Source organism: Anolis carolinensis, chromosome 3 (assembly GCF_035594765.1).
Source record: "Anolis carolinensis isolate JA03-04 chromosome 3, rAnoCar3.1.pri, whole genome shotgun sequence".
NCBI lineage: Eukaryota > Metazoa > Chordata > Lepidosauria > Squamata > Dactyloidae > Anolis > Anolis carolinensis.
The window spans coordinates 30,656,858-30,672,613 of NC_085843.1; the positions used below are offsets into that span (position 1 = coordinate 30,656,858).

At 37.0% G+C, this 15,756-nt stretch overlaps 1 protein-coding gene across 6 annotated transcripts in view; it reads left to right on the plus strand.

Moving 5' to 3' along the window:
• The window catches only part of wasf3 (WASP family member 3), a 63,386-nt gene that overhangs the window by 27,550 nt on the left and 20,080 nt on the right, over positions 1 to 15,756 (plus strand). For all 6 annotated transcript variants that reach the window (XM_016996319.2, XM_062974668.1, XM_008117876.3 and 3 more), the window contains 3 exons: positions 9,633 to 9,776; positions 11,101 to 11,235; positions 15,139 to 15,292. In XM_016996319.2, the coding sequence (XP_016851808.1) occupies positions 9,644 to 9,776; positions 11,101 to 11,235; positions 15,139 to 15,292 (422 nt within the window). In that variant the 5' untranslated portion in view covers positions 9,633 to 9,643. The remainder of the gene's footprint in view (positions 1 to 9,632; positions 9,777 to 11,100; positions 11,236 to 15,138; positions 15,293 to 15,756) is intronic.

Genomic DNA, 15,756 nt, shown 5'->3' on the forward strand with positions numbered 1-15,756 from the left:
ATCATCTGAAAATCATAGTCCAAGTTTGATAACCTATGCTAGACTCTGAAACAGAGTTTATTGTGATGCCTGAATGATTAGTTTGGCTTCTTGACAGTATTGGGTCAGTGGGGCTTCAACACTAACAATCTATACTGACTTTTCCACAGAGGTTAGCAAACATCTGAGAGTAGTTTATTATAAAATAATGTTCTTACAATTAAACGGAAGGTAAGTGCATGAACACACCTTTTTATTTTCTCTCTCCTTGGGCACATCTGTTGTATGTAGACTCCTGAATACATGTGTCAATTTTATTCTGGTATACTTAGAATTATAAGAATAGTACTGTCGTGCATGTATGTGCCAATTAGTAGCAAACATACTATGTTGTAGCTGCTGGTGACATCAATAGCAAACAGCACAGATTAAGGACAGAACTAGCTCATGAGTACTGTTGATGGATGAGTGCATTTCCCAAGGCACTGTTACAGATATGTCAACATTATCTGTAGCTGCTTTAACACAGTGAGACAATTCTCTTTCAACAGATTTCCCTGTCTCATGTACTTTCAAGGAAAAGCAGTTTTAAGCTTGTAGCTTCAGGAAATACATACATAAAGCTGTGCAGTGGACAGGAACAGATATATGTCTGTATATATTCTTCTGTCTTACTGAATGCCTTCTGCTGTCCTATATTCACATCAACTCTCTGTCTCATAGATTAGTGTGCAGAGAACATCTCCTGCATTTCTGGCATTAAATCACATTGACATTAGAAATTGAATAGGACAAGATATTGACATCTAAATTACATAAATAAGATATCAACATTTTAAAAGAATATTTAAAAACTTAATCTGCTTTAAAAAAAATAAGGTTGGATTGATGATGCAGTGCAGATGATATGTGTACTGAGGAGGTTTTACAGAACACTGAACCCATCCATGTCTAGGCTGCTTAAGGATGATCCCTGCTTCTTTTTTTTTTTTTTTTTTTGGGGGGGGGGGTTAAATTCAAGTTACAACTTGAGTTAGAACTTATCCTCAGGTTAGATCTGTATTTTGAAATGGGAAAAATGGGAAATTGTGTGGCTTTGTACTACATTATAGTTTCAGAAATAATCGTTTGTTAATGATTTTCTCTTTTTGATTGCAAGAAGTTTTTGTTTTGTATATAAATAAGGGTTGCTTGCCATAGTGTAAAATTCTGAAGGGCTTCCTTTTCTATATATTGGTTTATATTACTCAATATGAAAATATTTAATATTACTGCAGTTTTAGTATGGATGTTGTGCCTATTATTGCTGTAATGCCATCATATTGCATACGTACTTACAGCTTTGTTAACATTAGAAAATATTCCTTAAGATAATGATACCCTGTTTCCCCAAAATAAGACATCCCCTGAAAATAAGACCTAATAGAGGTTTTGCTGAATTGCTAAATATAAGGCCTCCCCCAAAAGTAAGACCTAGCAAAGTTTTTATTTGGAAGCATGCCCGCCAAAACAGAACACCAAAGCATGCAGGATTGGTAAATGTACGTACCATAGATTGTTGTATATGGACATAATGGTAGTAATAAGAAATTCTTAATAGGATTCACAGTTTGTCTGGTTATGCTGGTTTGTGATGACAACTACTGTACAGTATATAATAAATTTTCATTTTTTTGTTCAACAATAAATGTGAATTCTTCTTCATGGAAAAATAAGACATCTCCTGAAAATAAGACCTAGTGCATCTTTGGGAGAAAAAATTACTATAAGACACTGTCTTATTTTCAGGGAAACACAGTATCTAGTGTAATGAAATCTTGTATACCTTGTTATCCTTTCATTACTACTTGTAACTCTCCAGTGGGTTTGTCTGTCTAGCTCAGGGAGGCCCATGCGGCCCATCGAAGCCATTTATCCGGCCCCTGCAGTGGCATCTCCGCCGCCGAGGAGGAGCACACCTTTCCCATCTCCTCCCTCGCCTTCCAAAGCTTTGCTTGTTTATAATGGTATTTTAATTATTAAGGGTGCTTTGCTAGTGCTTTTGGTGCACAAAGGCAGAAGGAGGTTGGACTAAATGGTCCAAAGAGTCTCTTCCAACCCGCATTATTATTTTTATTATGATTACTAACTGTGCCCAGCCACGTGTTGCTGTGGCTTATGGGAATCATTTGTTGGCCAGGTGGAATAGCAGGGACTAGCCTTGCAGCCTCAAAGCCTGGCTGTTTTCTTCTTATGCAAATCCTTGTTTGGTGAGCTGGAATACAATGGAATAGGCTTGCTGTTTGGAAGGCTGGGTACTTGCATTCTGGGGAAATGGTTTTTTTGCCAATTTGAATTGCACTGAATAGCCTCGCTGCTTCAAAGCCTGGCTGTTTTCTGTATAGAGGCATCCTTCCTTGGGCAGGTTGAATGGGTTGGAGTAGCCTCGTGGCTTCAAAACCTGAGGGTTTTCTATCTAGGGGAAAACTTGGTTGACCAGGTTGAACAACACTGAATAGCCTTGCTGCTTGCAAGCCTGGCCGCTTTCTACCTTGTGGAATCCTTGGTTGGCCAGGTTGAATAGCAATGAATAGTCTCAGTGCAGCAAGTATGAATGATGCAATTAGTCACCTTGATTAGCATTTAATTGCCTTGCAGCTTCAAAGCTTGGCTACTTCCTGCTTTGTTGGGAAGTGTTAGTTGGCCCTAGTTGTTTCCTTTCTGGGATTCCCAATTTCCCTGCTTTCAGAGCGTTGCTCTTTATTTACTGTCCTGGTTTTAGAGATTATATTGTTTTGTATTATTATACCACTAGCTGTGCCCGGCCACGCGTTGCTGTGGCTTATGGGAATGCTTTGTTGGCCAGGTGGAATAGCAGTGAATAGCTCAAAGCTTGTCTCAAAGCCTGGCCATTTTCTTCTTAAGGGAATCCTTGTCTGATGAGCTGGAATACAAAGGAATAGGCTTGCTGCTTGGAAGGCTGGGTACGTGTGTTCTAGGGGCTGCTAGAATTGCAATGAATAGCCTCATTACTTCGAAGTCTGTCTGCTTGCTACCTAGGGGAATCTACCTAATTTGATGTTTAATCGGCTTTTCCTAAATCCTTTCTTATTATCCAACATACTCACTTATCCAACCTGTCAGCCTGTTTATGTTGGATAAGTGAGACTATATTTATAATCTTATATTATCTGCTTAGAAGTGGATTATATGAGGCCCCTTCTACACAGCTGGATAAAATGCACACTGAAGTGGATTATATGGCAGTGTGGACTCAAGATGACTATTCAAAGCAGATAATATAAGATTATAAATGGGTTATATAGCTGTGTGGAAGGGCCTTGAGTCTACACTGCCATATAATCCAGTGAAAATCAGATAATCTGTATTTTATAGGCAGTGTGGAAGAGGCCTAAGTGAGGCCTAACTCTGCCTGTCCCCTGGGCTGAGTGGGTTGCTAGGAGACCAAGTGGGTGGAGCTTAGCATTCTAACTGGCAGCAATTGGATAAAAACAATTATTCCTCTCCCTCTAATTAGGACTTTATTTTTCTTTTCTTTTTGTTGTATGAACGTAGAGGCATGGATGAGGGGTTGTGTTGCCAAGTTTAGTGTTTCTGGGATGTGTAGTTTTGTTGTTTTGTCCTAGGCTGAATTTTTTTTTTATCCTTTTATATATATAGATAGTAATTATTTCATATTATATTTATAACCTTATATTATCTGCTTAGAACTGGATTATATGAGGCCCCTTCTACACAGCTGTATAAAATCCGCACTGAAGTGGATTATATGGTAGTATGGACTCCAGATAATCCAGTTCAAAGCAGATAATGTGGATTATCCTGCCTTGGCATTCTGGTTTATATAGGTGTGTGGTAGGGCCTTGAGTCTACACTGCCATATAACCTAGTTCAAATCAGATCATCTGTATTTTATAGGTAGTGTGGAAGAGGCCTAACTGAACCCTGGCTGTCCCTTGGCCGAGGAGGTTGCTAGGAGATGAAGTGGGCAGAGCCTACCTTTCTAATTGGCAGCAAGGGGAAAAAACAGTTATTCTTCTTCCTCTAATTTGGAATTAATTTTTCTAGGTTTTTTGTTTGAAAGACGTATTTTGGATGACTATGTCTTTTGTGGCCAAATTTGATGTGATTGGGTTCAGTGGTTTTGTTGTTTATTCCATAATAAAACGCACATTACATTTATATATATATATATATATATATGATTATGATTAACATTGAGGCTGTATTTATTCCAGTTTTGTTTTTTTACTTCAAAATAACATATGTGCAGTGTGCACTGCATAGGAATTTATTCATAGTTTTTAAAAAAACTATAATCCGGCCCTCCAACAGTCTGAGGGACCATGAACTGGCTCCCTGTTTAAAAAGTTTGGGGACCCCTGGTCTAGCTGTTGTGAGGTTCATTGTTTGTATTTTTCTCCTTAACCTAGATGATATTGATTAAGCATGCATCTTTTCATTGTTACCACTTATGGAATTGAATCCCTAAAGAGAGTCTTTGAAGACCACATTGCAAAGGATGTGCCCCAGAAAAATATTTTGCATTTGTTTTGCTCAAGAAAGACCAGTTTTAAAGCTATGCCTACAAAAATAAAATTATCACCTAATATCACTTAGTAAGTAGAACTCTATGATTTCTGTGAATAAGCTACATGTTTGTGATAGGTTTGTGTTAAAAGCAAGGCAATTTAAAATATTTGTAAACAATTTCATTCTTATATTTTCAAGGAAAGGTGGGGACGGAAGAATTACAAATGATTAAATTTCACTAGGTAGAAATAGGTTGTAAGGTAGATTGAATAGTTACCACATAATATTTAAAATAAAATAATATCTGCTGTTCCATTTATTGATGAAAGATAACAAAAAGCACTGTCTGTTCAGTTTTTTTTCCAGCTCCTAGTAAATTTCCATGCTGAATAGTTTAACCTGGATCATGTTTTTGAAAGTATTTCAAATGGCATAGGGCATAATAAGAGAAACTGTTTTATTTGCAATTGTCCTTTAGTGAGGTGCAGGTATGTTTTGTATACAGGGTTACTATTTCCTTCAGTGACCAGAATGCCCCTTGTTTTTCCTCTGAGAGTAAATTATATTGATTCCGCATCAGGATTTGTTGTTCCAGTGCATTAGTGGCTGAGTTGTCTGTTTTCTGCTTGATTGTGATTCTCATTCTGCCCCATTTTATTTCCCTCTCAAACCACCAACTTAATTTGAAAAGGCAACAGAGTGATACACCAAAAATAAGTCTCTTTCTACTATCCGTGCTTAGTAAGGCTTGGTGGTTTAGAAAGGCTTGAAGTTTGTTAGCCTCTCTTTGCAGCCAGGGCTAAAGGGAGAAAAGATTAGAAAAGAACGGAGGCCCAGTGGGGAGAAGGAAGTGGGTCTGATATCCCTCTCTTTTTGTTTTCCCCTCAGTCCCTCTGGACTCACCCATTTCAGGATTTTGATGAAGCCCATTGGCTTCTTTGCGGGTCCCAAATTCAACTGCCATGCAGACATCTTCTGAGGGGGGAAGAGAGACTCCTAGGAGGGGGGAGAGGAACAATGGGTCCTTCATGGGATTTCTGGCCACCTACCTGGTGCCAGATGGGTCCACCTCACTTGCTCCCTGTCATGACAGAGCTGGCCTCACCCCTGCTGCACTCCTGCCATGCCTTCCCCCACTTTTTCTGTGAAACACTCCTATGGACCACTTTTTTGTTTCTTGCAGACCACCTGTTGTCTGCGGACCATTGGTTGGGAACCAGTGCATTAGCATCTCTAGTTATGAGATTCTGCCCAGCATTTCTCTGAAGTGATAACATCAACTTTTCTGAAATCCAAGTTTTGAGTTTAGCGATACTCTTTTTTTGTTCTTCTCCCATAATCACAAATTCTAGTCTTATATGATTACTTCTTCCAAAAGTCCCAACTGCTCCGATTTCAATGATCAGGTCTTCCCTGTTGATTAGGAACAAGTCCAGAATTGCTGATCTACTTAATCCTTTTTTCCATTGTTTAAAAAGGGAAATTATCTTCAGTGCACACCAGCACCTCTTTAGAGAACCTGTGCTTAGCAGTTAAGCTCCTAGAACAGTGGTTCTCAAGATATTTTGGCCCTGGATTCAAAGCTGGGCTATAAGACAGGAAATTTTTAGATTGAGAGAAAAAATTAGAGAATAGGACAGTCCATTTGAGAAGGTGATTAGGAAATGTTTGAGAGAGGAAAAGAAGGTGGCAGGAGATCTGTATGAACAAATTATAACGGTAAAAGAAGAAATAGTAGAGGAAATTTTCCAAACATGGAGAATGGACATGGAAATTGAGAGGGAAGATATACAAAGGGAAATAAGTAATATAGCAAAAGAAAAGTACAATGTATTAAAGGAAGCAAGAAGGAAAATGTTACAAAAATGGTACAGAACTCCTGCACAACTTTCACGGTTTTTACCAGGGATGAAAGATAGGTGTTGGCACGGTTGTGAACAAAGAGGGGTGTTCAATCATATGATATGGGAGTGCGATCGGGTGCAAGAATACTGGAGAATGATTGAAGGAGAAATCAATAGAATGCTAAATCTACAAATAGTAATAGTTAATAGAAATGTACTACATGCAAGGATAACAGAAGTGAAGAATATACAAAAAGAAAAAATGATTGACAAATTAATAGCATGTGCACAAATTGTTTTAGTGAGCGGTTGGAAAGATAAAACAAAATGGACTCTGACGAATTGGTATAAGTATATAATTGATATGTTAAATGTAGAAATCACAAATTGCAAATGGAATAATATAGATAAAATTGAAAATATTGCAATAATCAAGGGGATGTGGGAACCAGTTAAGAACTATTTAGAGAATGTACTAAGATGTGGAGTGGAAAAATTAAGATTGAGATTGATATTTCAAATGTAACTTCTGTAGTTTGTTGTATAAAGTGTATGTACAAGGAGGGGAGGGTGGGAGTGGGATAAGATGACAAAACAACAATAAAAAAATTAAAAAAAAAAAAAGATATTTTGGCCTTCAATTCCCAGAAATCCATATACAGTAGAGTCTCACTTATCCAAGCTAAACGGGCCGGCAGAAGCTTGGATAAGCGAATAACTTGGATAATAAGGAGGGATTAAGGAAAAGCCTATTAAACATCAAATTAGGTTATGATTTTACAAATTAAGCACCAAAACTTCATGTTAGACAACAAATTTGACAGAAAAAGTAGTTCAATATGCAGAAATGGTATGTTGTAATTACTGTATTTACAAATTTAGTACCAAAATATCACAATATATTGAAAACATTGACTACAAAAATGGCTTGGATTATCCAGAGGCTTGGATAAGCGAGGCTTGGATGAGTGAGACTCTACTGTAGCTGGTAAACTGGCTGGGATTTCTGGGAGTTATAGGCAGGGCCATAGCCATAAAAAAAATTGGGGGGGGATGGGGGAGGGGCCTTTTTTTAAGCAAATCATGAATTGTAGTTCCATAATGAAAAATAATTTAGAAATTCGATCCTTCGATCAACTTCAGTGGACACTCATGGGGATTTTGTTAACCAGTTAAAATTCATGAGTAAATCAGGTTTTTTAAAAAACCCGAAAAATTCTTGGCTACAGCCCTGGTTATAGGTCAAAACACCTGGACCCACAGGTTGAGAATCACTGTCCTAGAAGATTTCTGAAATTTGTTTCAGAAAGGTATCACCAATCACCTTGTCTTGGATTTGTGACCTTTAGTAAAGTCTTACTACAGTGTTGTTTTCATTTTTCACATCTTTTATCTTTGCTCAAAAGCTTTCCGCTGGTCTCACTTAATACATTCAAGCTGTGCATAGGTGTGTAGACATTGTTCTTTTATTCAACTGTGAATATTTCTGTTGCTCCCATTCTCTCCCCCTCTAGCATTCACATCCTTATGTTTAAAACTTGCTTTTGGATAGATGTTTAAGTTATCATCCCCAACCCTTCAAGTATTTAGTGTAAAACCCTCTTGATCAGATTTGTCATGCTTTTTGCCAAAGACTTTCTTCCTAGTCTAGCTCATCTGTGGCCAGTAGCCCTTGTCCAAAAAGTGAAGACCTTGGTCTCAGAAGCCATATCTCTCCATTGGACACCATCACTTTCTCTGATCAACACCTTTATCACCACCACCACTATTATTATTATCATTTTAGCTTGGATATGCTCATTCATAGGAAGACCAACAAGCCACTTTAAATACCTTTGCAGAAGCATATGAAAATCTTGGTGTCTCACTGAACATTGAGAAAATCAGTGTTCTACAAGGAGGCACTAACCAATCCCTCTGCAATGCCAACCATAAAGCTTAATGGTGTAATGCTATAAAATGTCAACCATTTCCGCTACCTAGACAGCCAGCCACCTCTCCACAAAAGTTGACATGAACACTGAGGTACAACACTGTCTGAGCTCTACGAGTGCAGCATTGTTTTGAGTGCAGCAGAGAGTGCTGATTGGGACATTCGTAGGGATACCAAGCTATTGTCCTCCCAACTCTATTATACACTTGTGAGACATGGACTGTCTATATGACTTCTGGAACAATTCCATCAGCGTTGCCTTCGAAAAATCCTACAATCTCTTGGAAGACTGGCATAAAAATGTCAGCATTCTGAAAGAAGCAAAGACCACCAGCATTGAAGCGATTATTCTCCACCATCAACTTCGCTGGACTGGCCAGTCCAACTAGCTGGTCACTGTCTCCCCAAGCAGTTATTTTATTCTCAGCTCAAGAACAGAAAACAGAATGTTGTGGAGAGCAAAAGAGATTTGAAGATGGGCTTAAAACCAGCTTTCAAAAATGTGGAATAAACACCAAGAACCGGGACACCCTGCCACTTGAGCCTTCTAACTGGAGTTCAGCTATTACAAAAAGCGCTTGGGTTTTGAAGAGGCATGAATAGAGGGTGAAAGCGAGAAACATGCTAAGAGGATGCAAATCCTTGTTGGGACTGCCTTCCATCTGGAAATGTATGTCCTCACTGTGAAAGACCATGCGGATGCAGAATCCATTACAGTACTTATCGTTAGTTATAGGCTCACCGCCAAGACTACTCTTGGAATATGATCATACTCATCTACAAGTGATTTCCTATGATGATGATGATGATGTATAGCTTGAAATTAAAATGATTCATTACATGATGGAATGTATGCATTGCTTTCCTCCTTTCTCCTTGTCTTCTTTTTATTGTTTTAGTTTAATAGTAGCTACATAATAAATAAGAATAAAAAAGACCTAAAATAGTCAAAAACAAAGATCAAGAGCATTCAAAAGTTCCAAAAATATTTTTAAAAAACAAAACCTCAAATTCACTTAGAAGAAAATTTAGTGCATGTATTATGCAAAGGATCTGTTCCAGTATAAATAGCATAATACTAGTTTCATGTAAAATCTGGAACCATTTTTCTGGGGAGTGATGTGGCCAGTTGGACCTTCCTCCTGTTTGGCGTAAGATTTTAATGAGATAAGCAACAATAGTTGTCTTTATTTAGATTACTGAGGTTTATTTCCCATTCAGGGCTATTCAAAACTATTGTTATCTCATTGCAGTGGCATCTACTGCTTTTACCATTTTTCTCTGTGTGTCCATGAGTGAATCTGTGAAATAGATTAATGTTTTGATCTTTCTTTTTCCCACAGGAGACTGAATCATGCCTTTAGTCAAACGGAATATTGAACCTCGGCATCTTTGCCGAGGAGCTCTGCCTGAAGGAATTACTAGTGAATTAGAATGTGTAACTAATGGTACTCTTGCTGCTATTATACGCCAGCTAAGTAGCCTAAGTAAGTAATTAGATTTATTTTTTTTTTAAAAAAAGTTTTGTCAATTTTTTTATGAATTGCTGAATGTCATCTGAAAGAAGAGGAATTAATGGAATGTATGCTTCATCACTCTAACTTTAAGGACTAGTCATTAATTTTTTTGTAGAGATGGTGCAAAAGAAACTAATTTTTTTTAAAGACAAGCGGAATGTTATGGTAGTGAGATAGTTGTATTTCTGACCCTTGGGAATCTAGTTAAAGACCCATTGCAATGCATGTATATATTATGTACATTACAATGCCCTAAATTGATAGAAAAAAGTTTCATTATTATATGTATCACTATTTTCTTAATCAGAGGAAGGTAATTAAGAGAAATATACAAATGTTAGCCTTCTTGAAGTTATGAACTGCTTCGCTGAGTTACAAATTAACATACTGTCATTTATTACTGTATTTTTTATTACTGTATTATTTTAAACAGGTAAAACCTTATCCTGAGGAAATCTGGTTTAAATTGTGTTTTCCCCCCTTGGTGATAAAGCTCTATTTTAGGTGTTCTTAGTTTCAAACATCCTAAAAGACTGTTTATCCATTATCAGTCCTCTCTTGTAACAAGTGTTTTTCTAAATTTGAAGATACTTGATATTAGGATGACCATTTGGACCATACTGTCTGACATTAGGATGACCATTTGGACCATACTGTCTGTTTGACAGTAGAATCAGCTAACTTGGAAAAGGCTTTTAAATTGAAGTTGGATGGCCATCCCTCAGTGATGTTTTAGCTATAGATTCTTGCCCTGGCATTGTAACTGGACTAGATAGATATATTTTCATCTATTTGATTCAATATATCTCTGTATCCTGTGAACTCGCACAGGGCTGCCTTCTTTTATAAGTATATTTTTTATAGTTTTAATTTTGGGGAAGATCAATAGTTATAAAACGATGGGAATTATAAAGGTGATGTTCTCAGCATTTTGATTCCCTGTATCACTCTAGAGATTTGGTAGTGGGACCATATACTCTTTCCTCTTATTCCAAAAGAACAGCTTTCAGTGAATCTTAAAGAATGAACAGAAAACTTTTAAACAACATAAGTAATTATCTGTTGAAACCTTCTTTGCACATAAATGCAAGACTAGTATGCATTCCAATAATTTAAACCAATGTTTCTCAAACTGTGCTGTTCCAACTATTTTGGGCTTCAGCTCCCAGAAATGCTAGCCAGCTTACTAGCTGTTAGGACTTGAGGGAACTGAAGTCCAATGAATTTGGAGGAGCACAGTTTGAGAAACTCTTGATTTCAACATTTAACCAGTTATCCTTTTCTTCCTTTACAGGCAAGCATGCTGAAGACATATTTGGAGAGCTCTTTAATGAGGCCAACAACTTTTACATCAGAGCAAATTCTCTTCAAGACAGAATTGATCGACTTGCTGTCAAAGTTACCCAGCTGGATTCAACAGTGGAAGAAGGTGAGTAATTACTTTTGAGTGTTGGGCCAGAAATGATATTGACAAGAGCACAGTAATTAATTACACAGCAGTACAATTTCTTGTGTTGGTACTGAGTGATATTTTAACCCGTCTTTTAAAAAAAAAATTCTGAGAAGAGATAGAATAAAATACAGAAAAGAGAAGGTTTACCATCTAAAAATGGGAAAATATATTGCAACCTTTTTATTTTTCTAGCAAACCCCTCCCCCATTCTCTCTCTCTCTTTTTTGGTAGGAGACCAAGTGTTTCTTGTGTTTCTATTGTTTGGATGTTTTTCTATATTATTAATTAAATTAATTAAATTACTATGGATTATTCACAATGCTTAACTCATTTGTTCCAGACAGGTAGCTTTGGGCTAAATCAGTGTTAGCCCAACTTGGAGTAAACCCATAAAAATTAGTAGTACTTGTTATCCCCCACTAACATAACTCCTATTGATTTCAGTCAGTCTACTTGAAGTAGGGCTAATAGCTTCTGATTGCATCCATTTGGAATGTAAGCTACTTTAGGGTAAGCTCACATTAAGACAGCTTATTCTCTGACATTATATAATCAGATTCCTAGAATGTTGAAACTAGTCTACTCACAGGTGTGGTGTGAGAGCTCCTTGATTTAATTGAAAAGTTTTTTATGAATCAATGATAATGTCATAGTGTTTATCTGTATTGTTAGTTCAAATGTATGAAATAAATTGCCATACAGAGCAGCTGCCTTCCAAAATTAGGTTAATGTGCCTTTTGTAATGTACCCTTGAAATTCACTTCTACGCAGTCACTAAGGAAGGATTTGGGTTGCTTTGCTAGCCTAGCTTGTGGCTTTCATGCAGAGAATTGAATGTTTGAAAACTGATATTTTCATTTGCCCTTAGGGTCTGGGGTGGGCTATGATGTCAGGCATAGGGGTACAGCAGTACAGTCCTTCTCTTCCCTCATCGTATAGGAGCCCCCGGTGGCCAAGGGGATAAAAGCCTCGTAACTTGAAGGTTGGGTTGCTGACCTGAAAGCTGCCAGGTTCGAATCCCACCCGGGGAGAGTGCGGATGAGCTCCCTCTATCAGCTCCAGCTCTATGCAGGGACATGAGAGAAGCCTCCCACAAGGATGATAAAACATCAAAACATCCGGGCGTCCCCTGGGCAACGTCCTTGCAGACGGCCAATTCTCTCACTCCAGAAGCAACTCCGGTTGCTCCTGACACGAAAAAAAAAATCTTATAGAATGAATATGTGGAAGAGAAGATCCGAGGGCAGTGCCACTATGATGTGAAAGACATCTCTATCATATGCATAATTGATTGCTAATTTATGGTTGTGCTAAATATACACTGTGTCAGTTTGTTACTTAAACTTAATGGCACATTTCTAGTTTCAGTATTTTATAGGATACAAAATAAATACCAATTTGCTCTGTTGCTTGTGTATGCTCACAAAATGAGTGTCTAGTTGTGCTAATTAAGAATGGAGTTCTAGACATGTTCACATTTAGAAATGAATGTGTTTTCTTTAAAAAAAATATTGAGAGTTTTCCAGTCAAATAAAGTAAAAAAGAAAGAAAAAATGGGGAAAAGGGGATGAATATTGCAAGGATGCTAGGGAGGAGGTTTGAATAGGATAAAAAAGAAAACAGGGATATGGGGTGAACTCAGAGGGGAAAACAAAGGGATAGTAGGTTGGGGAGTTTGCTGACCTCCAATCTCTTTCATCGAGGTTTAACAGTCTTTATTTGTAGTTTACTCGCCCATTCATTTTTATTTTGTTTCAATCTCCTTCACATTTCCCTTGTAGTTAAATCATTATTTTCATTCTTTCTTGTTTCATATGTTCTTTAACTAGTGTCCAGTCTGTTATGTGTTTTTTTTAAACCCCTGGTTGTTTTTGAGTTGTTGTGTTAAGTTGTCCATGTTCATGATGTCTGTTATTTTTAGTAGCTAATCTCCTACTAGTGGAGTTTATTTCAGTTTCCAATTTTTTGCATACATATGGTCTTTGTAACCTGAGCTCTACAGTCTTTGTGTATGCCATATACTTCCACCTTCATATAAAGTTTTTCTAAGTTGAGTCAGTTACTGAATAGTTTTTATTCTAGCAAAAAAAAGTTTACTGTTAATCTTGAAACAATGTTTCACTTGTGGCATTTGCATTTCTTAAGATACAACATTAACTTTCATTGGAGAAGAAATTTTCTTCTGGTAAAGATTCAGAGTGACAAATTTATTGTGTCTTGTATTAGTCTTGAAGATGCACATATGTGTAACATTCTCCTTTAAAATATATGAAATAAATGACAAGCATGTCTGCTCTCATGTATATTTTAAATAGAAAGCACCATGTCCTATATACCTATTTATGAATCTAAAATTTTTAGTTAAAAATAGCCAAAAAACATGGGTTGGCATATCCACAGGTCAATGTGAGTACTATACCTTGAACTCTTATCAAAAAAAGAGAACTATTCCCTTCATTGAGTAAAGTGGTGAAAGGCAAGAGTTTAGTCTGTGCTGGGAGAAGCTTAAAAGAAGCAGTGACCCCCTCTACTCTTTCTGTTGTAAACTACACTTCTGCTCTTTATGAATGCCTGGACAAGAAAGAGGTGACAGTGGCCAGGGTTGTCCACCTGAGGTGGAATTGGTGCTTTCCCCTCTCTGTGGAATAACCCTCAACATATCAAAATCCATAATTTTATCCTCAAAACTTGCACTTGATTTACACATGAGATTGACTAAAACATGAGTATATATGATAGATTAAATTGCCATTCAAGGTTTCCAGATACAGGCAGTCCCCAAATTACAAACATTCGACTTGCAAACAACTCATAGTTAACAATGAGGGTGAGACAACAGGAATCATAGAATCATAGAGTTGGAAGAGACCTCATGGGCCATCCAGTCCAACCCCCTGCCAAGAAGCAGGAAGTGAGAGAAATCTACACCTAAGAAGGTAAATTCACTCCTGAAAGAGTTTTCATGGGAAAAAGAGATCTCACCAATTCTTGTTTCCATAACAAGCCATTTTTTTTCAAAATCTAATTACAGTAGAGTCTCACTTATCCAAGCCTCGCTTATCCAAGCTCCTGGATTATCCAAGCCATTTTTGTAGTCAATGTTTTCAATAGATCGTGATATTTTGGTGCTAAATTCGTAAATACAGTAATTACAACATAACATTACTGCGTATTGAACTACTTTTTCTGTCCAATTTGTTGTATAACATGATGTTTTACTGCTTAATTTGTAAAATCATAACCTAATTTGATGTTTAATAGGCTTTTCCTTAATCTCTCCTTATTATCCAAGATATTCGCTTATCCAAGCTTCTGCCAGCCCGTTTAGCTTGGATAAGTGAGACTCTACTGTATCATAGGGACAGAAAGTGAGGTGAAATCTTCTGAACAGGGGCACAGACAGCAAAGGAAATGCCACAGGGGTGTTCACCCTTCCCTGTGTTATCCACATCATGCATATATGTGTGTGTGTGTCTATGTGTATAATACACACACATGTACGTGTGTGTGTGTATACATTTGGCTGGAGTTACACTTAAAACAAAGAAGATTTGTGTATTGTGACTGTTCATATGTGTGTTGAATCAAGAACCAGAGCAGTTACTTAAACTAGATTTTGTTGTTGCTTCTGAATCTATCACACTGCAATCAGAGAAATTAAAAAAATATTGCCTAAAAAAATATGTCCTAAACCAAACTGTGTTTTATTCAGATTCCTTTTTTCATTAAAATGTAATGAAAAGAATATAGAAAGAATAAATAATTTTGCTCATCATTTCTTGCCTTTAGTCTGTATTTTCATTGAACTTGCTCTTAAATATTGCAGTTACCTCTTCCCACTAATTATGTCTATAACAAATTGTTTTTCTTTGCCAACAGTTTCATTACAGGATATCAACATGAAAAAAGCATTCAAAAGTTCTACAATACAGGATCAGCAGGTGGTTTCAAAGAACAGCATTCCCAATCCGATTGCTGATATTTATAATCGGAGTGACAAACCACCTCCATTGAATATTCTTACATCATATAGGTATAGTGACTTGGGATGTATAAATTATCCTCCTCTGTTGATCTTGGTATGGTTACAGTTTCTTTGTTGCTGTCCTTTTATATGATAATAATGTAGAACAAAAACTAATTAGATTCTATTCAGTTGAATTTAAATTGGTGACTGCATTTGGACCTTCAGGGTTGATAGTTGAATTTGCAAACATCAATTCTAGGGTAATATTATATAAGATGAATAAGAATAATAATGTAATATAATAAATTATAGATGAGTGTCTATTAGAGACTGGATGTGCTCAGAGGTTCCATCACCTGGAACTATAGTATCTTTGTTTTGTTGTACAAGCAGCAGTGATATGTGTTTATTTTTCTCAGATGCAAACCTTCCTCTGTCCCTGTTCCTTTTAATCATTGAATAGAAAGTATACAGATAAAATTAATAGTACAGTAGAGTCTCGCTTATCCAAGCTTCTGGATTATCCAAGC